The 23,127-nt window shown below is 37.0% G+C and overlaps 1 protein-coding gene across 1 annotated transcript in view; it reads right to left on the bottom strand.

Annotated features, from left to right (window-relative positions):
- erbb2 (erb-b2 receptor tyrosine kinase 2) overlaps positions 1–23,127 on the bottom strand; it is a 41,128-nt gene that overhangs the window by 6,841 nt on the left and 11,160 nt on the right. Inside the window, exons 2-25 of the mRNA XM_058792960.1 lie at positions 20,320–20,471; positions 19,827–20,016; positions 18,671–18,799; positions 18,515–18,583; positions 18,006–18,121; positions 17,772–17,913; positions 17,533–17,661; positions 17,217–17,343; positions 16,235–16,308; positions 15,969–16,059; positions 13,300–13,502; positions 9,032–9,164; positions 8,679–8,769; positions 7,908–8,062; positions 7,756–7,800; positions 7,108–7,246; positions 6,191–6,313; positions 3,846–3,944; positions 3,470–3,655; positions 2,984–3,139; positions 2,796–2,871; positions 2,557–2,703; positions 2,097–2,194; positions 1,081–1,269 (exon numbers count right to left, since the gene is read on the bottom strand). Of these exons, the coding sequence (XP_058648943.1) occupies positions 1,081–1,269; positions 2,097–2,194; positions 2,557–2,703; positions 2,796–2,871; positions 2,984–3,139; positions 3,470–3,655; positions 3,846–3,944; positions 6,191–6,313; positions 7,108–7,246; positions 7,756–7,800; positions 7,908–8,062; positions 8,679–8,769; positions 9,032–9,164; positions 13,300–13,502; positions 15,969–16,059; positions 16,235–16,308; positions 17,217–17,343; positions 17,533–17,661; positions 17,772–17,913; positions 18,006–18,121; positions 18,515–18,583; positions 18,671–18,799; positions 19,827–20,016; positions 20,320–20,471 (3,059 nt within the window). The remainder of the gene's footprint in view (positions 1–1,080; positions 1,270–2,096; positions 2,195–2,556; positions 2,704–2,795; positions 2,872–2,983; positions 3,140–3,469; positions 3,656–3,845; positions 3,945–6,190; positions 6,314–7,107; positions 7,247–7,755; positions 7,801–7,907; positions 8,063–8,678; positions 8,770–9,031; positions 9,165–13,299; positions 13,503–15,968; positions 16,060–16,234; positions 16,309–17,216; positions 17,344–17,532; positions 17,662–17,771; positions 17,914–18,005; positions 18,122–18,514; positions 18,584–18,670; positions 18,800–19,826; positions 20,017–20,319; positions 20,472–23,127) is intronic.

Genomic DNA, 23,127 nt, shown 5'->3' with positions numbered 1-23,127 from the left:
ATGAAGGGTGGAACTCATATGGGCATTTCTCCCGGAAGAGCGCGCCCACACACGCATCGACTAGAGCACATCATTTGCACATTGTTTGATACTGAAAGATGGAGCGGTCCAAGCTATAAAAGATCCCGGTCATGATTCAGAACTGCAGACGGTAAGTGAAACAGCATCAAATGTCTGTGTTTTGTTGGTGATCGGCGCTCAAATGCTCATCACTCTTTAGCTCCGCTCACGGCGCGCCTCCAGGAGCTTGGCTGTTTTTGGAGAGAATTGTAAAGCTGTATCTTTCTTTTATAAATATGATAAAACTAAATACTTTTTGGAGATATGAAGGACTCTATAGGTATATTTTTGACAATCACAAACCCTGATAAACCCCGCCCCCAGGAACATGCAACAAAGGGGGCGAGGCCATGCTGCGCTACTTTAGAGAAGAGGAAGAGCTGTTGCCATGCTGTTAAAACTAGGGGTGCATGAAAAAATCTAATCATATATGAATCGAGATTCTGTCTTCTAACGATTCTAATGGATTCACAAGTTGCACTGCCAGTTCGCACTAGCAGTTTAGTGAATCACAACACACTGGCCCAGCTAACCAATCTGAGCCCATCATGTATTTCTGAGGGAGGGGCTTCATAAAACCAGGAAATAACCGGAGCGTTCAAAAGAGAATGGACAGAGCGGTGTAGAATAAAGGTAAATTATCTGAAAAATAATGCATTTAAAAAAAAAAAGCAGCATTAACACATGTTAGACTGCACCCCATAAACACAATCAAGCCTAGAAAAACACCAGTCAACCACCCCTTTAAATCATAGCTCTTATGGTAATTTTAGTTTTGGATGTTACCATAGATGTTGCTACCTCAAAAATATGTAGCTCTATTTGAATATTATAATTTCCTGAAACAGTTTCAACTGCTGATTTCCCATTCCCAGACCTGGTCACTACAGAGAGCAGCATGAACATTCTTTAAACCTTCTCATTTTGTTCCACAGAAGAAAAATTAGTTTGAAACAACAAGAGGGCATACATAATTATGATCTATTATTATATATTATTATTCTATTAATCATCTCTGACCCGGTGAGAGTGGTGTCTGCTGGGTCCGTTGGCTCTCACTTCTCCTTGTGTGTTGAACATGCCACCGGGCTGAGGCACCAGGTATTCTTCTGCATCCAGTAACTCTTTCACATCTCCCCCTTCTTCTGCCAGCAGTGTGCGGAAGAACTCACTATCAACAGGACTTGACAGACTCATTTGATCATCATTCTGAAAAAAGCAGGAAAAAAAACTGAAAACCACCACAATCCATGTCTATGTCAAAACATCACTGCAAAAGGACAGGATTATGAAATACAAATGATCAACAACAAACCTCATTATTACTCGGTTTGCACTACCCTAGTGGAAAAAATATACTAAAATGTATTTGAAATACATTTATTTTTTCTAAATGTACTAAAAATAAATACATTTACATATCTATGTGCTTATTAAAAATACCCTACAATTGTACTTTTGGTTTACCGTATACTTAAAGTCTGCTAAATTGGAACTACTAATTTTGTGCTTAATGCACTTTTAGTTGTACAGAAGTAGTGCTGAGGTCGAACTAAAGATATACTGAAGTACATTTGATTGTGCTAAAGTGGAACTATTGCAATTATACCTCAGGTACACTTGAAATATCTTGCATTTAAAGACTGATATTATCATACAATCAGAGATTATACAGTCCTTATTAATAGTGATATTAAAACTAATTTTAGGCACACTTTTAAGAAATGTGCATTGTGCGATAAAGAAATACTCCAAATTGATATAAGTGATATATCAATAAATGTTAATAGATCTGAAGTATACTTCGTATGAAATAAATGTATTTTAAGTAAAATATGGCATAGGTTATTTTTACTAGGATATTTTTTGAAGGAGATCATTGGGCAAGATGTGGAATATCCAGTTTTTTAAAAATATAATCAATAGAATAATTATAATTATATACAGATATATATTTGCTTTTCAATGTAGTTGTTAGTTGCAGCCCTACATTATTCCGATTGTTCATAAAGGCAAAATATAAAAAATGCACGCACCAAAATGACTACGTAACGTGGGGGATCACGTGCCATGATGGTGAAATCCTCCACCAGCTCCTTAAATCGTGGTCGACTGTCAGGATCGATCATCCAACCTGGCATAGGGTCATACGGTCAAAAAATTTCCCTACATATTCAATATATATTAAACAATATATACAATTAGACGTCTTGTCAATTAACACAGAAAATAATTTTGACTTGTCTCTCAGTGTGTAAAAAACAAAAGTCACTATGAAGAAGTTATGATGTTGAGAGACTCAACAGCAATTTCCTGAAAATGCCACAGTATTTACACTTTTTGGGGAAAGTGTAATCTAAAACGTGTCAAGATTTTTTTGTGGTAATCGACAATTTGACAGAGAAGTAAAAGGAAAACTCTGAATCACAACTTTGAATCAAATATACACACAAATGTATATGCTAATACTTATTATCGTTAGAAATTAATACTAACAATTGACCATGATCATGTATACATCCTCGGTACAGATGAACGGCTGGGGGAGTCTATCTCCCCTCTCCAGTAGGTCTGGAATTTCCCGTGCTGGTATGAGGTCATATGGCTTCATGCCAAAGGTCATCAACTCCCACACAGTCACCCCTGAGATGGAAAGAGCCAAGCCTCAAAGGTTATTTTAAACCAGAGGGTTATCAATTACAGCAGAGAAGCTGTAAACCCATGCAGATACAGACCGTAGCTCCATACGTCACTTTGGTGTGTAAACTTCCGGTGTAATATGGACTCAAGCGCCATCCATTTGATTGGCACCTATTCAACACATACACATAATCATATTCTCAATAAACACAGATAGTGGATTTCCAGACACTGTTTCCAAATTCACTTTCAGCAGTTCAACCAAAGCAACATATAGACACACCTTTCCCCCATCAGCGTGGTACTCCTTCTCATCTATGTCCAGCAGTCTGGCAAGCCCAAAGTCTGTGATCTTCACATGGTTTGGGTTTTTGACCAGAACATTCCTGGCTGCAAGGTCTCTGTGAACCAGCCTGACATCTTCAAGGTAACTCATTCCCTGTGTACACAAAGAAACAGAAATGAGAACATAAGCACAAAATGGACATGTAGCTGAGAAGAGTCTGAAAATGAATATGAGTAACTGCAGTGTTTCCAATGAATTACCTAGACTATGGCATCACAGTCTTTCATATTGAATCCTAAAATATTTTTACACTTCTCAAAAAAAAACGATCTGTATGTTGTATTTTGTCATTTTTTTGGCAAAGCATCTGTCAATCCATCTAAAACTGAAATCATGATGTGGCTTACTGTGTGTATTAAATTGCAAAAGTCTGCGAATTAAATAAGTATAGTCTGCCGCCATCAGCGGAGGTGACATTCTTACCTTAGCAATCTGTACACACCAGTTGAGAAGGTACTGAGAGCCGATGCGGTCTTTGTTCTCTTTGACATAGTCCAATAAGCACCCGTACGGCATGAGCTGAGTAACCAGCTGAACTGTTGATGTCAGACAGATACCCAACAAACGGCAAACATATGGGCTCGCTACACCCGCCATCACATATGCCTCCTGTGGAGAGATGCACATCCAAGTCTCTTTAAGTATTCTATAGTCTGATGCACATATACAGAAAAAGTCACACATATCCTCATATGAAATAAACACACTAAGAAGAGTCCTCTTAATCTTTGTAACAGATGAAAAAAAAGGAAAGGAAATTAATATTACAGTAAAATATAGGAATGTAAGGAACATTTACATCCAAGATTTCTTTGTTGGCTTTGGGCGAGGTGTTCTCACGCAAAACTTTGATGGCCACTGGGATCTTGACATTCTCTCCATCAGGAGCCCAGATACCCTGGTGAAATGAGAGAAACTCTGCATGAATGAGGTTAAACTACATTAAGAATGCTCATGTAGAGCAAGGTTTCCCAGACAGGGGTGCACAAAGAGAGCTGCTGGGCGTTTGTTAAGTTGATGAGAAGCTAATAATTAATTATAACAAATGTAAAATGAAAACAAATAAATTCAGATATAGCTTAGTGCGATTATTATCAAATCAAAGGCAACAATTTAAATAATGTACAGTCTGATGCACTGCACATTTCAGAGTGAAGCAAGTAATGTTCGTTACACACGAGACACACGAGAAGCTTACAATCTAGTGTTTTTAGTGTCTCAGAGTGGCTTGAATCCCAGCAAATAATAATAAAATTATTATAATGACTATTAATAAATATTCATGTTTTATTTTAAAGTACTTTAAAGTAGCAATTTTAAACAGAAATATACTTGTCTTCATTAGAGTTATATTAATAATATTAATAATAATAATAATAATACATTATAATAATACAAAACTATAATATTATTTTATTTGAATATATAATATTTTTAAATTGTATATATTATATAAAAATAATATCATATTATCCAATCAAATGTGTGTGAAAGTAATATGGACTGGGACACTATCACAACTAAAAGATGTTTGATTCCACATTAAAGTCCACTAACAAAGTCAAATTAAAACCCTTACTAAAAAAGATTTAACATTTTATTTAGCTACTTGCATGTCATGTGACCATTATCCAACATCAAAGGACTATGAACATGCAAATGTGTTGTTAAAGCTGCAGTCCGTAACTTATTTTTTTTGGTTAAAAATCTACTTTTGAGCAAGTACATAACCAGCCAGTGTTCAAAACTATCGCCTTACCTAAGCTTGATTCACAATGGTAAGCTTATAAAAATGTTTTCTAATTTGAGTGGTACTGGTAGGTTTTCGCAGGAAATTCGAGCATGCCGCCGCATCATTACGTCATGTCTTGTAAACATAAAGAAGTTGTCCCGGCTAGTATAGGCTATATCGCAAGTGAGAATGCTGCAGGTGGCATTCATAAGATAAGCACACTGGAAATGCAAAATCACTCTCTGTCACGAGGTGGCGCTTTAGGAGCAAATATAGCGGCTTCTCCGGTAACGGCTGTACACAAAGCAGCACCACTCTCATATACGCTGCTTTATCGGGCATTTTATGGGCAAGATGAAATGAAAATGCATTTCTGACGGTTCCCTTCAGAGACACATTCACATAAAGACATCTGCTTCGCGTTTTGACTTCAATGACAGACAGCCAGTTTAATCCAGCCATATCGCGGTTCTTGTCTTTCCGTCCCCAACTGTAAGACCTCTTGAAATTATAATTAAAACTTTTCTTACACCATTTAACATACATTTAAAACTTTTCATGGCCTTAAATTTTTTACAAGTAAATTGAGAGTTTTTAAGTAACCGCCGGAGCCCTGTATTTAAGTTAGCCTGTCGGGCAGGGCAGTGATACATTTTGGTTCCCCGACTGGAAAACGCAATAGCCCCGGGATGTCGGGCTAGCGATTTTGTGAGCCCTGAATCACAGCCCATAGTATCTGTGATTCCGAAAGACAGTCTCCACACCATAGATATGTACGATCCACACCAGTGAGGAGACTGACAGTCACACATCAAAACATTAGATTCATCTGCGCTGAGGAGCTATGCTGGTGCACAACCCACGTAAAGAAAACAATTTCGCAAATAACTGCAATTGCAGGTTTCAAACAGAGATGGTGACAAAGAGGCAAAACTTATGGACTGCAGCTTTAAATTACTGAAATATTAACATAAAATCTCAGGGGATACATCTAAGGGGTTCAGCTGACAAAAACATTTGGGAAACCACTGATGTAAATAAATAAAATTTGAGGTTGAATGTTTAAATTCCTCTGTGTACGGCTAATAGAGGTCGTGACTATGCCACTCAAAAACATTATACTTTGCCAGTTTTTAGACAGAAAAACTTGGAATAAAAGTATTAATATTTTCCTCGTCTGCTGACTTCATATAGGCACTAGGGTTGAGGCTATGAGTTTTTGTGGTGCCATCAGCCAGTCATTTTCCAGCAGCTCCAGAGGCATTAGTCAAATTGTATTCTTTGCTCAGGAGACTGGATAAAAAGTGTTTATGAGCTAAGATAGCAGTATGCTGGTCACATATTTCCAGGGCTATGAGTGCCAGCTGAACAATTAATATTGAGATGTTGAGGAATGGTAACAGATAGCTGACCTTATAGACCGTGCCAAAGGCTCCAGAACCCAGCACTCTGAGTTTCTTCAGCTCTGTCTCCTTGAGAATACGCATCTGAGCCTGGTTTGGCATCGCTCCACTCGGGGTCAGGGGCTCCACCAGCTTCAGGAAAAAAATAAGATGCCTTAAGACTATGATACTCAACATGTGAGGCAGTCAAATCAAACAGACTGCATAAACAGAAGAAATAACCAACCAATATTCACTACATTTAATAGGGCCAGGAAAACTGCAATGTTTGACAGACCGTTCCACATTTTACTCTTATTGGTAGTTCTTAGACTCCACAACCTAGTCAGCTGCCTGCAGGCTTTTATCGATTCATAGGCATTTTGCAAAAGGTAAAAGGTAAGAAGCATAATTCTGCTGCCTTCGAAGATGCCTTATTTGGCCATTTCCATCCTTTTGCTGAAAAGGAAATCCCATAATGCACTGTGACGAGCTCAGTGAAAATATCCACCAAATATGATGAAAACAGAAAAAATGTAAATGATTCATTACCAACTTATCAGGGGGACTTCAAGTAAATATTTTGTACCGTGTAAATGACAATTTATGAACAATTTTACACAGTATTTGCATGTGCTATGGATATGCTTATTAGAGGTCTGAGTTAATAGCTTGCAACATGCTGACGTCAAACTCAAAATCAGCTGTGTTTCTAAACATAGAATAGGCCCTTTGCTGTGTAAATGATGGCAGACAAATCCTAATGCAATGATCTAGCTGACAAAAGAAAGTTGGACAAGTTGAGAATAAGTGATTTTTGCCGCTTAGTTTCAATTAATGCTCTTTTGTACTGAGTTTGAGTTACGAAAGGTAAAGTATGTTTTCTTAGTTATAAAATGAGGATTTAAAAGCATCTACATGCAAATGAAACACTGCAGAGTTCTGACCTCATGCTCTTGTAGAATTCTCCTCATGGTTTCTTTCCTTTTGTGGTGTTTCTGTCGTCGCAGGTAAAACACCAGCAGCGCCAGCAAAATGAGAAAAAGAAACACTCCAACAACTGTGATTGCGACTGTTGTCCCAGGCCTGCAGGGTTTTGCAACAAACAATTAGGTATTTAAGCAAGACTGTGCAGTCTATAGCTAAAGCTATACTGTAGATATGATTACTAACTAGACTTTTACATTTTCTAAATTTGAATGGTGTTTGCCTGTGCAAAACACATGACAACAAGTCTAAAATGTTTCAGGGGGTTGTATTTCTATATTGTTGCTAGGGTTGTGGGTGATAGTCAAGGCTAAAAATCCATCCTGAATGTCACAAAACCCTAAAATCATGTGTAAACACAACCTATGATATTCAGGTCTCTAAATATTTCTCAGGTCCCTCCTTCAAAGTAAATACATTTTTTCTGCCTTGTTTTATTGTCCACCAGAACAAAAAAAAAAAGGAGGTACTAGTTAACTCTTTTAAGAATTATGCAGATTAATACTTGAGATTAGAGGTTTGTTCAAACCGTGAGCAGAATTAAAAGTGATGTAGACACTACTAATGCATGTAATTATTATAAATACACACTTTTGATAAAGTCTTACCCAGTTTTCTTTTGGATGGGGCACCCTCTGTCATCCAGTGGACACCTGACAGTAAACACAAAATAGAAAATTAATATCAAATCTTAAACTGTTGTACATAAGCTGATATAAAAAGGTGGGATCACGGTCCATGGGCTCAGAGAGGGACTCACGAGACGGTGCAGTTGGTCTCACAGGGCAGACAGTGACCTGTAGCATTGAAGTACTTCCACACAGTGTGCTGGTCCTCTTTCACTCCACTGGGACAGCGCTCGACACACACGTCTCCATCTTGAAAGTGTAAACACTCCTTACAGTGTTCTGGACCCTGCAAAAGAAACACAATTTAAACCTTAATTAATATAAGATTGTTAAGATGTAAAAAAGAGGTATGTAATGAATCAGGTTGAATAGCTGCCAGCTGTCAGCTGTTAAATTTAAGTACACAATTAGATAATATCAATTTAGGTCAACCAATTATCAAGCAATGTTACATTTTGTTCAGTCTGTGGTGTAAAAAGGTCGCATTAGCAATTAAAGAAAAACTTTTAATTTTTATAAATTTTACTGGTAGTCCACTGTTTGAAGAATTTTTGGGTATAATATGTCACAGTTTACTTTATTTTCCTCACTTACATAAATTAACTGTAGTGTCCTACCACCCACTAGTAAAAAATATAAAAAATTATATGTGGTGTTTGAATGTGTGTGTGTCTATCTGGTATTGCCTACCTAAACTATGGGGACCAAATGTCCCCACAATGACAGTAATACCAGAAATTTTTGACCTTGTGGGGACATTTTTTGGGGTCCCCATGAGGAAACAATCTTATAATTCATACAAAATGTTTTCTAAACATCTAAAAATGCATAAAGTTTTGTGTGAGGGGTAGGTTTAGAGGTAGGGTTAGGGTAATATATTCGTTTCTGCATTAACATCTTACTGGGCCTGTACAGGAGGCAGAGTCATTGACTGGTTTACACTCTGGATGGCAAGGGACACAGTTTAATCCGTCCTCAAACTCCCGCACTGACCTGTGGGAAATGCATTTGAAGTACAGAAAAACAGTAAAAGTTTAAAAAACACAACAGCATATGAATCTACATTCTATTGTATGCCATTAGCAGTTATTGATACTGTATTTACAAGTCTGAAACTGAAAGCCCTGTTCATAATATTCAACGTTCTAATAATCTATATGATTCCTATGTGTATTTTAGAAAGTAAACATAACAAAGCACAAAAAAAAATTAAGAAAAGAAAATGAAAAAATCTGCTTATTCACACATTACTCACCCCTGTAGGACATTACACTGCTGCACGCACTCCGTCCCACGTCTGTAATTCACACATGACACACACTGACTGGGTCCCGGCCCCCAGCAGACTGCATCTGCACACAGGGGGTCACATACTCTCCCCTCTGAAACTACACAGAGAGAGAAGAATGTCCTGTGTTTGATTCCATAGTGAAGCATGTAATGGAATATTACATTATGAGAATATTACTCATTATGAGAAATTAAAAAGTTGGAACAAACACATTTTTTAACATAAGTTGAAAAATAAATTCAGACAATGCATACCCTAGTAAAAAGTAATATATTTAAAATAAATTAATTTCATACTAGGTATACAGTAGTTCAAATCTATTAACATATTTACTTATATAACGCTTGAGACTTACTGATATAAAAATGATACAGTATCTCACAGAAGTGAGTACACCCCTCACATTTTTGTAAATATTTTATTATATCTTTTCATGTGACAACACTGAAGAAATGACACTTTGCTACAATGTAAAGTAGTGAGTGTACAGCTTGTGTAACAGTGTAAATGTGCTGTCCCCTCAAAATAACTCAACACACAGCCATTAATGTCTAAACCGCTGGCCACAAAAGTGAGTACACCCTTAAGTGAAAATGTCCAAATTGGGCCCAATTAGCCATTTTCTCTCCCCGGTGTCATGTGACTCATTAGTGTTACAAGGTCTCAGGTGTGAATGGGGAGCAGGTGTGTTAAATTTGGTGTTATCACTCTCACTCTCTCATACTGGTCACTGGAAGTTCAACATGGCACCTCATGGCAAAGAACTCTCTGAGGATCTGAAAAAAAGAATTGTTGCTCTACATAAAGATGGTGTAGGCTATAAGAAGATTGCCAAGACCCTGAAACTGAGCTGCAGCACGGTGGCCAAGACCATACAGCGGTTTAACAGGACAGGTTCCACTCAGAACAGGCCTCACCATGGTTGACCAAAGAAGTTGAGTGCACGTGCTCAGCGTCATATCCAGAGGTTGTATTTGGGAAATAGACGTATGAGTTAGAGGTCTGCATTCCCGCGGCTGTCCCCCGACAAGATTTCTTGCGACGCGGGATTAAATTCCCGAATAAAACGCGGTTGTGGTCGGTAACTCTGGTGCAGTTTGAATGGGAGCGGGCGGTCTAACAATATCCTGTTCCCGACTTCTTTTCAGAACAGCATATCTGTACTTTATTCAAGCACCGGTACAGCCTGCACTCGACTGTTATGCACGTGCTGCACGCATGAACCAGTGCTTTTATTTGCGAGTGTCTGTGCGCAGCATGTGCATAACGATGCTCAGAGCAGGCTAGCCTACCAGTGGTGAATACACGGCCCACAGACAGAACAGGCAGGTTGTCGATGAGTGACAGAGCGGAATAAAGATGGAGCAAAGTGTGGATGCGCTGTCCTTGAAGAATGCTCAACTCGGTTTTGTTTATATTTTGCATAGCCTATCATTTTAAATGACAGATGTCGAATTTATTTATTTATTTATTTTTCTTCCGCGACACTTTTCCTAGGCTACTGTGTTTACAGAAAGATGTTAAACGAATTTAGTATTTTGACAAGACGAATAAAATTATAATAGGCCATTTTTGTACAACCTACATTTTGTTTCCCTCTGCGACACTTGTTCCTATTGTGTTGTAAAGGTTAAACGAATAGTATCCTGACAAGACGAATAAAAATAAGGAATACGATTTTTGTACATTTTTATTTTCTCTGTGACACTTTTTTTCCCTACTGTGTTGGCAGCAAAATGTTAAACGAATTTTGTGTCTTAAAAGACTCTTGACAAGACGAATAAAATAACAAATACAATTTTGCGCAGACTACACTTTTATTTGTTAGCCTATCTGTCTTTCTTTCAGTAGAGGAAATTTAAATGTGTGATTCTGGAAACGAGATCTAAATTTAGCGGGAACGGTCAGGTCGGGAAGAAAATTAATCAAAGCGGACAGCGGGTGAACAAAGAGTAAATATATCGCGGGAGCGGGTGGGTGCGGGTGGGTGCGGGATATAACCTCGCGGGAGCGGGTGGGAGCGGGACTTAAAAAACAGTCCCGCGCAGACCTCTAGTATGAGTGCTGCCAGCATTGCTGCAGAGGTTGAAGGGGTGGGAGGTCAGCCTGTCAGCGCACAGACCATACGCCGCACACTGCATCAAATTGGTCTGCATGGCTGTCGTCCCAGAAGGAAGCCTCTTCTAAAGATGATGAACAAGAAAGCCCACAAACAGTTTGCTGAAGACAAGCAGACCAAGGACATGGATTACTGGAACCATGTCCAGTGGTCTGATGAGACCAAGATAAACTTATTTGGTTCAGATGGTGTCAAGTGTGTGTGGCGGCAACCAGGTGAGGAGTACAAAGACAAGTGTGTCTTGCCTACAGTCAAGCATGGTGGTGGGAGTGTCATGGTCTGGGGCTGCATGAGTGCTGCCGGCACTGGAGAGCTACAGTTTGAGGAATTGAGGAAACATGAATGTTCACATGTACTGTGAAACACTGAAGCAGAGCATGATCCCCTCCCTCCGGAGACTGGGCCGCAGGGCAGTATTCCAACATGATAACGACCCCAAACACACCTCCAAGATGACCACTGCCTTGCTAAAGAAGCTGAGGTTAAAGTTGATGGACTGGCCAAGCATGTCTTCAGACCTAAACCCTATTGAGCATCTGTGAGGCATCCTAAAACGGAAGGTGGAGGAGCGCAAGGTCTCTAACATCCACCAGCTCCATGATGTCGTCATGGAGGAGTGGAAGAGGACTCCAGTGGCAACCTGTGAAGCTCTGGTGAACTCCATGCCCAAGAGGGTTAAGGCAGTGCTGGAAAATAATGGTGGCCACGCAAAATATTGACACTTTGGGCCCAATTTGGACATTTTCACTTAGGGGTGTCCTCACTTTTGTGGCCAGCGGTTTAGACATTAATTATTTTGAGGGGACAGCAAATGTACACTGTTATACAAGCTGTACACTCACTACTTTACATTGTAGCAAAGTGTCATTTCTTCAGTGTTGTCACATGAAAAGATATAATAAAATATTTACAAAAATGTGAGGGGTGTACTCACTTCTGTGAGATCTTGTAATTAAACTTTATTTGGGGTACTATTTGTGCACAATGCACATTTTTAATATTAAGCCTAAAATGTGTTTTAATATCACTACTGGTTAGGATTGTATGATCTTTGATTAATATTAGTCTTTAAATGTAAGATATTTAAAGTGTAGTTACCAAAAGTACAATTGCAGACTTTTTTTTATTAAGTACATAAATATTTAAATGTATTTGTAGTATACTTGATGAATGAGCATGAAATAAACATATTTCAAATACATTTTAGTATTGAAATATTTTGATTCGTTTGGTATAATAATGTTTGAAATCAAGTATCAGACAATCAAGTTAGCTTTTTTTTTTTGATTATCTTATTTGATATATCAGGCTCTGAAGCCTTACACAGAATGATACAGGAAAAATTATACAGAAAAAAACCCTCAATTTTATTCAGAGGCCTAAACTAACCATTTGGTTTAGTTCCTGATATGCATATAGCCAAATAATATTAAATTAATAGCTAACAATGTTAACCACTGAGATCTTTATAACGTTTTTTATCTTTATAATCTTTAGAACTCTATATCTCACAATAATATATTTTAGCAAGATGATATTTGCGAGATGGACATCCTCAAAAGCCTGATGTATCATATTTGATACTCACATTTTTATCTAAAAATGGTGTATGGATATCAAGTAAACCTTAGCTGCTTCAGCCCAGTAAGTGTTCATTTTAAAATATTCATAACAATATAAAAGCTATTCTAATGTTTAATTAAAAAAAAAAAATTCACAGCAAAAAGAAATACTGGAAAAAAACACAACCTGAAAATGGCGTTTTCACAATTGTACCAAAAGGTGACAGAAGGCATGTAGAAGACTGAGTACAACATGTTTTTCAGTGATAATAGTTAATTCAGAGCCCTTAGAAATGTGCATATCAAATATGATAAAGTAGGCTTTATAGGCTTAAAATGCTGTTTTTTAATGGACATTTGCATACATAATATTTTAATTATGTTGTAAATGTTTAGAAAGAAGGACAAGGTACTCAATGCCATGATTTGCTTATAGTCACCCTTCTTTGTGCCATGCTTAAAGATGCACAGTATTCATGACTGTATTTAAAATGACTGTATTGTACAGCATGCATCGCTCCAGTCAGACAAACATAAGAATGGGTTCTTACTACATGTTTGCTGGTCTTGGTTGTTGTTGCTGATGAGGTTGGGTCCCTGTGTGGGGTGGAGCAGTGAGTTCCAGGGCAGAGAGGAGGTGTAGCACAGTCTGGAGTTATTATGAATCAGTACTATGCCGCCACTGACACTGCGCAAGGAACGCAACCCGAGAGACTTGATCTGCAAAGACTGAACTCCCAAAGAGAAAACACCCCTGCAGAGAGAGAACAATGATTTAAATACATTGACTATATCCCGAATTCCGGAAATGTTGGGGCGTTTTTTTTTTTTATTTGAATAAAATGAAAACTAAAAGACTTTCAAATCACATGAGCCAATATTTTATTCACAATAGAACATAGAGAACATAACAAATGTTTATACTGAGAAATTTTAAAATTTTATGCACAAAATGACCTCATTTCAAATTTGATTCCTGATATAAGTTTCCAGCTGCTGAAGAGTTCGTGGTCGTCTTTGACATATTTTTCGTTTAATGATGCCCCAAATGTTCTCTATAGGTGAAAGATCTGGACTGCAGGCAGGCCAATTCAGCACCCGGACTCTTCTACTACGAAGCCATGCTGTTGTAATAGCTGCAGTATGTAGTTTTGCATTGTCCTGCTGAAATACACGTCGTCTGGAGGGGAGCATATGTTGCTCTAAAACCTTTATATACCTTTCAGCATTCATAGTGCCTTCCAAAACATGTAAGCTGCCCATACCGTATGCACTTATGCACCCCCATACCATCAGAGATGCTGGCTTTTGAACTGAACGCTGATAACACGCTGGAAGGTCTCCCTCCTCTTTAGCCCGGAGGATACGGCGTCCGTGATTTCCAACAAGAATGTCAAATTTGGACTCGTCTGACCATAGAACATTTTTCCGCTTTGAAACAGCCCATTTTAAAAGAGCCTTGGCCCACAGGACACGACAGCGCTTCTGGACCATGTTCACATATGGCTTCCTTTTTGCATGATAGAGCTTTAGTTGGCATCTGCAGATGGCATGGCGGATTGTGTTTACTGACAGTGGTTTCTGGAAGTATTCCTGGGCCCATTTAGTAATGTCAATGACAGAATAATGCCGATGAGTGATGCAGTGTCGTCTGAGGGCCCGAAGACCACGGCATCCAACAAAGGTCTTCGGCCTTGTGCCTTACACAAAGAGATTTCTCCAGTTTGTCTGAATCTTTTGATGATGTTATGCACTGTAGATGATGAGATTTGCAAAGCCTTTGCAATTTGTCGTTGAGGAACGTTGTTTTTAAAGTATTGTTTTTAAAGTGTCTTTTTACACACTCTTTCACAAATTGGAGAGCCTCTGCCCATCTTTACTTCTGAGAGTCTCTGCCTCTCTAAGACATCCCTTTTATAGCTAATTATGTTACAGACCTGATGTCAATTAACTTAATTAGTTGCTAGATGTTCTCCCAGCTGAATCTTTTCAAAATTTCTTGCTTTTTTAGCCCTTTGTTGCCCCCGTGTCAACTTTTTTGAGACCTGTAGCAGGCATCAAATTTGAAATGAGCTCATTTAGTGGATATAAGTGTAAAATTTCTCAGTATAAACATTTGTTATGTTCTCTATGTTCTATTGTGAATAAAATATTGGCTCATGTTATTTAAAAGTCTTTTAGTTTTCATTTTATTAAAATTTAAAAAACGTCCCAACATTTCCAGAATTCGGGTTGTAGATCACTAAGTAGATTACTAGATTTATACATTTAAGCAGAAAAACTGACAAGTTTGCTTGTGCAAATGTCCTTACTATAATGCTGAATTGTTCTCGGTGGGTTTCAGGTGGTAAAGCTACTAATCTATCATAGCCCCATTCGTGTGTGTCAATTTTTGTCAGTTCTACAGTGTGACATATGACCAACACTTTCATAAATTAACTACTTACATTCCTTTCTCAGTCTGTGTGGTTAGAATTGTATGGAAGCCCGTTTCCGCCACTAAATAAAAAATAAAAAAGGTAATTGCGACAATTTATCTCACAATTCTGACTTTTTTTCTCATAATTGTGTGATACAAACTCGCAATTGCGAGTTAGTAAGTCATAATTGTGAGATATAAACTCGCAATTCTGAGAAATAAAGTCATAACTGTGAGATATAAACTCTCAGTTCTGAGAACATATCAGTCCACCCCCCCCTCAAAATTAGACTTTAACTCACAATTGCGAGATTATATCACGCAATTCTGAGAATCTCAGAAATCTCAGAATTGCGAGAAAAAAGTCAAAATTGCGATTGTGACTTTATAAATCGTAATTCTGACTTTATAACTCACAGTTGTGAGTTTATATCATGCAATTCTGTGAAAAAAAATAAGAATTGTGAGATAAAAAGTCGCAATAACCTTTTTTTTTTTTTTATTACATTTTATTCAGTGGCGGAGACAGGCTTCCATAGAATTGACTTGAAGGAATGAAAGGAAAGAAAACTGATATAACATGAGGCAGGTGTACAGGATAATCATTAACATTTACAACTACCAGGAAACTGCAGGTTTGATAATTCTAACTAGACATTAGACAAACAAGAAAAGTGGGTAAATAGTCTAGCAAATCACATGTTTTTAAAGACAGAATTAGGAAACAGCAAATAAGGAACAAAAAGCAAAAGAAGAGATACATTTCAAGTAAGAACCAAAAACAGACAAACATATACTTACTTGTAAAGCATTCTTCCTCTGATCACCTTCAAGTTCTCAAAAACATTCAGATCAAGCAAATAATCTGGCCATGCATCTATGTACAGATATCCTAAAATACAAATATAATGTTATTGCATAATAATATTAAATTTCATTTAATGATTGACTGGTACAACTAGTAGCGTTGTTATGTAGATTTTAGCTCAGACATTAGACCTATGGTATAGACTTGTATTTCCTTTATAATCTTTATGATGTGAGTCCATATGAACTGTGATCTTCACCTGTGATTTCTTCTATTGTCTTTAACATTTCCAGGTCACTCAACTGCAGTCCAGATGAATTGGTAGCTGCATTTCTGTATTAACAACACAAGAGATTTTAATACAATAAGTGTAACAATAGGTGTAACAATACCACAGTCATGGACAGAAATATTTAGATTAGAAGAAATGATTTAAAGTCAGCTAGTTATTCACCCCCATGTCATTGCAAACCCATATGACTTTATTTCTTCTGTGAAACACAAAAGGTAAAATAAAAAAAAAAGAATATTGCATCAAACATTTGCAAATATAAAGCACTGTTACCATCCGATGTGTTTAAGAGAACAAAATCTTCACTTCTGGGAATCTGGCACAAATCATGAATAATGAAATAATAAAAAAAGATCTTGCAACCAGGTAAGCCTATGACTTTTAAACAATACTTGCACCTCAGAGCAGAGCAGACAAAACGCAATAACAAATGCTGTTATGTTATCTTGCCTTCAGAGGCAAATGTCTGATTTTGTGACAGTCATGAGAGACAGTTCTGGGACATAATTTTACCAAATCATTTTGATCACTTTGGTTCAGGCATTTCAGGATGACAACAATAGATGGTGTGCAATGGGACTGATCTGCTGTTTAGGCCAGTTACTCAATCGCGTGATCTCTTGAGGCAAAGTCACGTGAGTTTTATGCAATTTATTCTGTAAATGCTTCCAGAGAAGTTATTGCACATTTCCTTATGGAATAAAAAATTACTAAAATTGAACAACAGTTTGAGAGCTAAAGCAGAGGGGAAAACTCTTAAATTTCAGTCTGTTTCTAACACAAATTTATCGTATGAATATAGTTCATGTGTCATGCAAATCACTTTTATAATACTTTTTGTGTAGCTAAATGTTCTTAATATCTTCCTTTTGTGTTCCACAGAAGCAAGAAGACAGGCAACATGAGAACCAGTATTGGAATTTTTAGGTGAACAACTATCCTTGCTTACACTTTGAAGGAGTCTGAGAGAAAAGCCAAACTGCCGTAGATTTTGTCACAGCCAACAAACATGCCAATGTTGGTGGCATCCACCACTGACACCCCTTGAAGGTTTCCCATTCCTAGTCCATAGCACACTAACAGACATCACATATGTAAATTAATATAATGAGATAAAAATAGGAGAAATTATGCTAACATATAGAGTATATGCAAAGATCTATATATACACATTAACTGTTATGAAATGCCTTTTCAAACATTTTGGAACTCAATGACACTTTAAACTGCAGCTTGAACCATCAAGTAGAAGCATATGCACATACCTTTTGGACACTCTCCTTCACACTTTTCACATTTCTGTGTTTCTTTACCATCTGGCTCAACAATAATGACTTCCTTGTTCGCTTTGGGACAGACCATTGTACATGCCACTTCCATTGCCAAATAGTTATCTAAAGACGTAGAACGTACAACATATATCATACACGCACAGAGAAAAAAAAATCAAGGCCTGTGGACATAAAGCGCAATATTTTGTTAGTAAATTAAAAGTTTGACATACGGGGACACTGTTTAACACACGTGGCTCCAAAGTTGAACTTTTTGTCCTTGTTGGGTTTGGACTGAAAGGTGTTGGGGTCGTAGATACTGGGTGGGGGGCAGTTGTCTTTACATGTCCCACTGTCATTGAAGTGACGACAGGCCTAAAGATGCAATAACAAAATGGAACAAAACAGATATTATTTCATTTCAATTACATGTGAATTATATAATGCAATAATTATGATATTTTTACCAGACAGTCTGTGTCTTTTGGCCCTGTGCACCCAGCAGCACACTGCACATGACAGCAATCGTTGGGTTTTGGACCCTTACAGCGCCAACAGCCAGATGAGCAACGCACAAAGGTCACTGTAGAGAAAGATGTACATGTAATTGTCTCAAAAGAGGAATTTCATTACGTTTCACGACAAAACACAAATAATTAAATAATTAATGTGGTCAAATTGCCTCTATTTAATCCCTGATAGGAGATGTGGCATTGAACGGATCAGAAATTTTCTCTCGTCTAAACTAGATTTAATACCGTCAAAAAAATTAACACAGTAGTCAAAACAGATATCAGTTTTGCCATAAAGCACCAAAAATGCCCATTAACTAATAACAAATGACTAATAACATTGACAACAAAATTATGATTATGTAATATACTGCATAAATTAGAGCATTCTGGCACATGATTCTAAGCACTTTTTTTTTTTTCATCAAACCCAAAAAAACAGGCCAATATGCAGTGACACTCACATGTTTGGCAGTCCTGATTTGTTTCTCCCCAGCATCCGTCTGAAGGACAAGCTGAAGAACAACGAGGACCTGAAAAAAGATAAGTATTATTGAGAAATAACAGTGACGCATTAAACAGTCTGATGTATGATGGTAGTTCTCTAGAAGTTAACTCACAGTTCTTTGGGATGTCTTGCAGGTGCAGCAGTTTGTTTTCAACTTTAGTTACAGTGTCTTCCCAGTTAATTTTCTGAGGAAAGCACAGTTGAGGATTTCCCCAAATATAAACCCCGCCAAGCAAGATTTCTGTGAAATGTAAGCAATCATTTTACTCACAGGGTTCCACTTCCTTGACTAAGCACAATTTCAATATTTCAATGAAATATTTTTGAGCTGAGCATAAAAGTTCGTTCACATTTATATTTCAATTGGAAGATGTGGAATAGGAAGTTTTGAGTGAGGAGGAAAAAATTCCCATCATAGATTTCAAATCAGGGTCAACTTGGTCATGCAAATTCACTGTTTTGACCATAATAAAACTTCTTGATTTGAAAGTTACCACTTTGTGAGCAGATCTTCATTTATCGCTACACCACTAACAATAGACAATGGACCATTTTGCACCAAGATCTTACAGAAAATTTGAGAATTTGCTATAGAAATGTCATGACATTCTATGAGTTTTTAATATAAATTTCTATGACCTTCTTGGCCTAGAAATCACAATTTTAAAATCCCCTGATTTTTCCATTTCTGAATTGTACATGACTCTGAGAACCTTAAACAAATGACTGAATTAGGGTTTCCAAACTCTTTGACAAATGAATTTTCATGTCTTTCCATGGCTTTTAAGTCATTTGTCATTACCGGATAAGGCATTTTTTCTAATTGTACTGATAGCAGAAGATTTTAAAATAACAATCAATGCAATGCATTTATTCATTTCATTAATTTGTTCAATTACACTAGTTATAGTTATAGTTATAGTTAGGAAATAGTTATTACCTAGTAACATTTGTCACCCAGTGAATCACACTAGCAATCACTCTCAACTGACAGTCTGATGTTATCATTTGAGCTGGATTTACTCAATACACAAGTACTCGCAATTTTTTTAGAGCTGGGCATAAAAATGTATATTCACAATTTGTATTCATTTACAGAGAGAAAATAAACTTATCTGCAGCATCCCCTAACTAGACTGGTCACCATCCATTTAATCTCAAGTGACTGAGGAAATTAGAGTAGTAAGTAATAACCTTTCACGCTTAAATCAAAAAAATTTATAGGCCTATAAATTTAAATAAATATAAATTTGACCCACACTCCTTACCTGTAAGACTCCTAAGGCGTAGTCCTCTCAGGCCGAGTTCCGTCTGACTGTGGTGAATGTTGTTATGTACAGCGAGAGCATAGCTGGAGTTATAAAGCTGACTGCCTCGTATTATCCGCAGATTGTCCAGAGGAACCGAATGCACTGAGACGTGAGCTATTAGCACATACCCCTGAACCTCCACAATCTCCTACAGACAAACAAAACACAAGCACATCTTTTCATTTTCAAATTTGATTGACATTGAGACTTTGTAAGTGAGTAGCTTAAATAAATAGCAATTCTATTATTCCGATAAGTTTTTTTAAGTTTTACTTGAAGTAGCATGTTAAGATGGGTCATTCATGTAATGCACAACCCTTTGAACATTATTAATTACACTGTGATTATTTACACCGTGGCAAAGAAAATGAACAGGAATGCAGAAAGGGTTGTGCTCCATCTGCTGTGTAATAAAAAGCACTGTAGAGGGATACACACAACAGACCCGTACCTGAAGGAAGGAGAGATCTGGATTTCCCTGCAGGTGCGTGATCTCCAGGTTACCATGAACCACATGGCAGCCCGTGTACAGCAGCCTGAGCATTTCATAATGATTCTCAAGACTGGAGGGTAAAGCCAGCTTCATATCGGTCCCAAGACATACTGAAAAATAAAACAAAGATGCACACATCAGTAGGGCTGTATAAAATTATATAGATTATTTTTGTCTCCCAGATACGGCCTATTAAAGGTGTACTCATTTAATTTTTGTTATTGTCACACTGGCCTATATGGAAGGCATCTTGGACATTCTGACATCTAGCAGTGCGGAAGCAACATTACACAAATGTTTTCAGTTACCAATTTGAACATATAAATATTTGATTAATAAACATTTTATTAGTTGAAAATCAAAATAACTGTTAGTTGCAGCCCTATTTCCCAGACAAAGCAGGCAGTGATTTGATTCTGTGAGCTCAGTATATTGGCTCCATGCAAAATAAATCCTTTAATAACGGATTACTGGAAAATAGTGCGCCTTTAAAATTTGCACCTGGTAATCTTAAAATCTACTTTCAAACTGCTTTTTGAAATAACCCATTAATTTATGAAAGCTTCTCATAGGCATTTGACAAATAACATGTCCTTGAACATTTTTAACATTGATATTTTTGGTCAAATTATGTAAGAATGTACCATGATTCTTAATGGAAACTGAAAGCATTATCGACAAATGAACCAACCCAATCTTACAAGAAAAAAACTGCTAGGCTGTTTCGTATGAATTTGTATGTTGTGATTTGTATAGAAAGTAACATACAATTTGCATTTAAATAAAGTAAGAAAGAAGTTGCAATGCTAAACTCAACCCTGTGTGAAGAGATTCATTTGTACAAATTAATTTGATCCTGCAAATGAATTTGCAAAATTGTAAAATAAGTTACAGATTGTCATGAGATTATGTTGAAATGAATTCATGTTTAAACCAGGAAATGTGAATCAGGTTTTCAGAACTATTAATCAATTAATTAATTAATTATTGAATTTAAAGGAAATAAAAACAGAATAAGGAATGCAGTTTCTCACCAAACAAATATATAGCTCAAATCTTCATATTCACAATAGAAATGGGTATTACATTACATTTCCATGTAACAATTTTAAAATTCCATGATATTTATACATGTTTTTTATAGCGTAACCACGTGTAAGCTTTATAAATAACAGTTGTTTGACTGCCATGGAACTCTACATGGCTTTTCTGTGGAATTCTACCGTTACAGATTATGTCTGTGTCATCTATGCTTCAACATAAACTTTTGAAATCATCTTCATGCAGTTTTATTATAATATCACTTATCTGAACCATCCTCCACACAAAAGAACTTCTTGGGCCAAATTTACTAAACAGGGCAAATTAGCATTAGAGCACAATTCCATAAAAGTGCTGTTGGGAGGGGAAAATTTTACAGGTGATTTACTGACAAGGTGCACATTAAAGAACACAGACCCAACCTCTCATTTCCATAATGACCAGTGCAATCCACCAAGTGCAGCGAAAAATTATCGTTTGCCTTTTTGGGGCGTTAAATAATGGCGCAAATACCAGTAATCTGACGAGGACAAACATTAGTAAATCTCATAGCGTGATTCATTTTAATACTCTGCTAGTAAAATGTTAGTAAATCTGGCTCCTTGTGTTCTATAAAATAAAAGAATGGAAATCAAACTCAGAGTACTGCCTATAAAGTCTGTATTAATATAAATTCAAATGTATTTATTTGACTTGTAGCAGAAAATACACCTACTGTCCTCCTGTCTTCGCTTTATCACACTGCTACTCTGTGCAGGATACTGTAAATAGATGTGTTTGGCACACACTCTGAGTGTCCATGTCATGACAGAGTGTGTGCATGTGCAGTGCTGTACTGAGATTTGTGTATGTGCATGGAGATATTTGGCCACTCGTTGCCCTCATTCACAGATGATTTCCTGTAAGGTCACTGTAGATTCTGTGCACTGTAAACTGCAGGGTAACATCTGACTGTACTGGACTGTAAACCAAAATGATTAAAAACTTCTCTCTATAGGTTCATTAGTCTATTTATTTATTTTTTTGATAACATTTAAACTAAAGTCAGTGAATTCCAGGTTGTCCTGTACATAATTCATAAATATGTACACATTATTACACAGACTTAATTTTGTTGAAATGTCAGAGCTACGGTCATGAAGATTTTTAAATAAGGGTGACTTTGTTTTTTTGGATAAGCTATTGCTTTAACATGTTGAAGCATTATAGAAAGAGCTGTTTTTGTGCACTAACAGAAGTGACATATGTATGCATGCTGATGGGGCCTGAATAATAAGTCACTGTTTTCTCCAGTTCACATTTCCTTTCCAAGTTCCGTTGCTCCCCTTTCATCATCCTAACTATTCCCCATCTGTGTGCATGAGAGTGTGAGGGGCGGCTGGTGGTCTTGAATAGAAAACAACTCTATTAGTCCATGTCTCTGTGGGCCCTTTCTCATTCTCTTTCTGTCTCATTGTACTTCTGTTTCTACATAATCATTTTTTAACCCCTACTCACACCTGATTCAGACTGGCTGAAATGCAGTCGTTTTACACCTCAATGTATCGCCAATGACATCCAAACCAACAGGTTTACACACACACTCGCTCTGAGTACCTCTGATTTTGCTTGATAAATTTTATGCAGTTGTCTAAATCAATATTACCCAGGGGGGTCAAATTGCAAAATATGTCAAAAATATATCAAAATGACTATATTATTATTATTTAATAAAAATATATTTTT

This window comes from Onychostoma macrolepis, chromosome 12 (assembly GCF_012432095.1).
Source record: "Onychostoma macrolepis isolate SWU-2019 chromosome 12, ASM1243209v1, whole genome shotgun sequence".
Taxonomy (NCBI): domain Eukaryota; kingdom Metazoa; phylum Chordata; class Actinopteri; order Cypriniformes; family Cyprinidae; genus Onychostoma; species Onychostoma macrolepis.
Note: the sequence above shows the minus strand (reverse complement) of the source record. Positions and strands in the feature narration are given on the sequence as shown.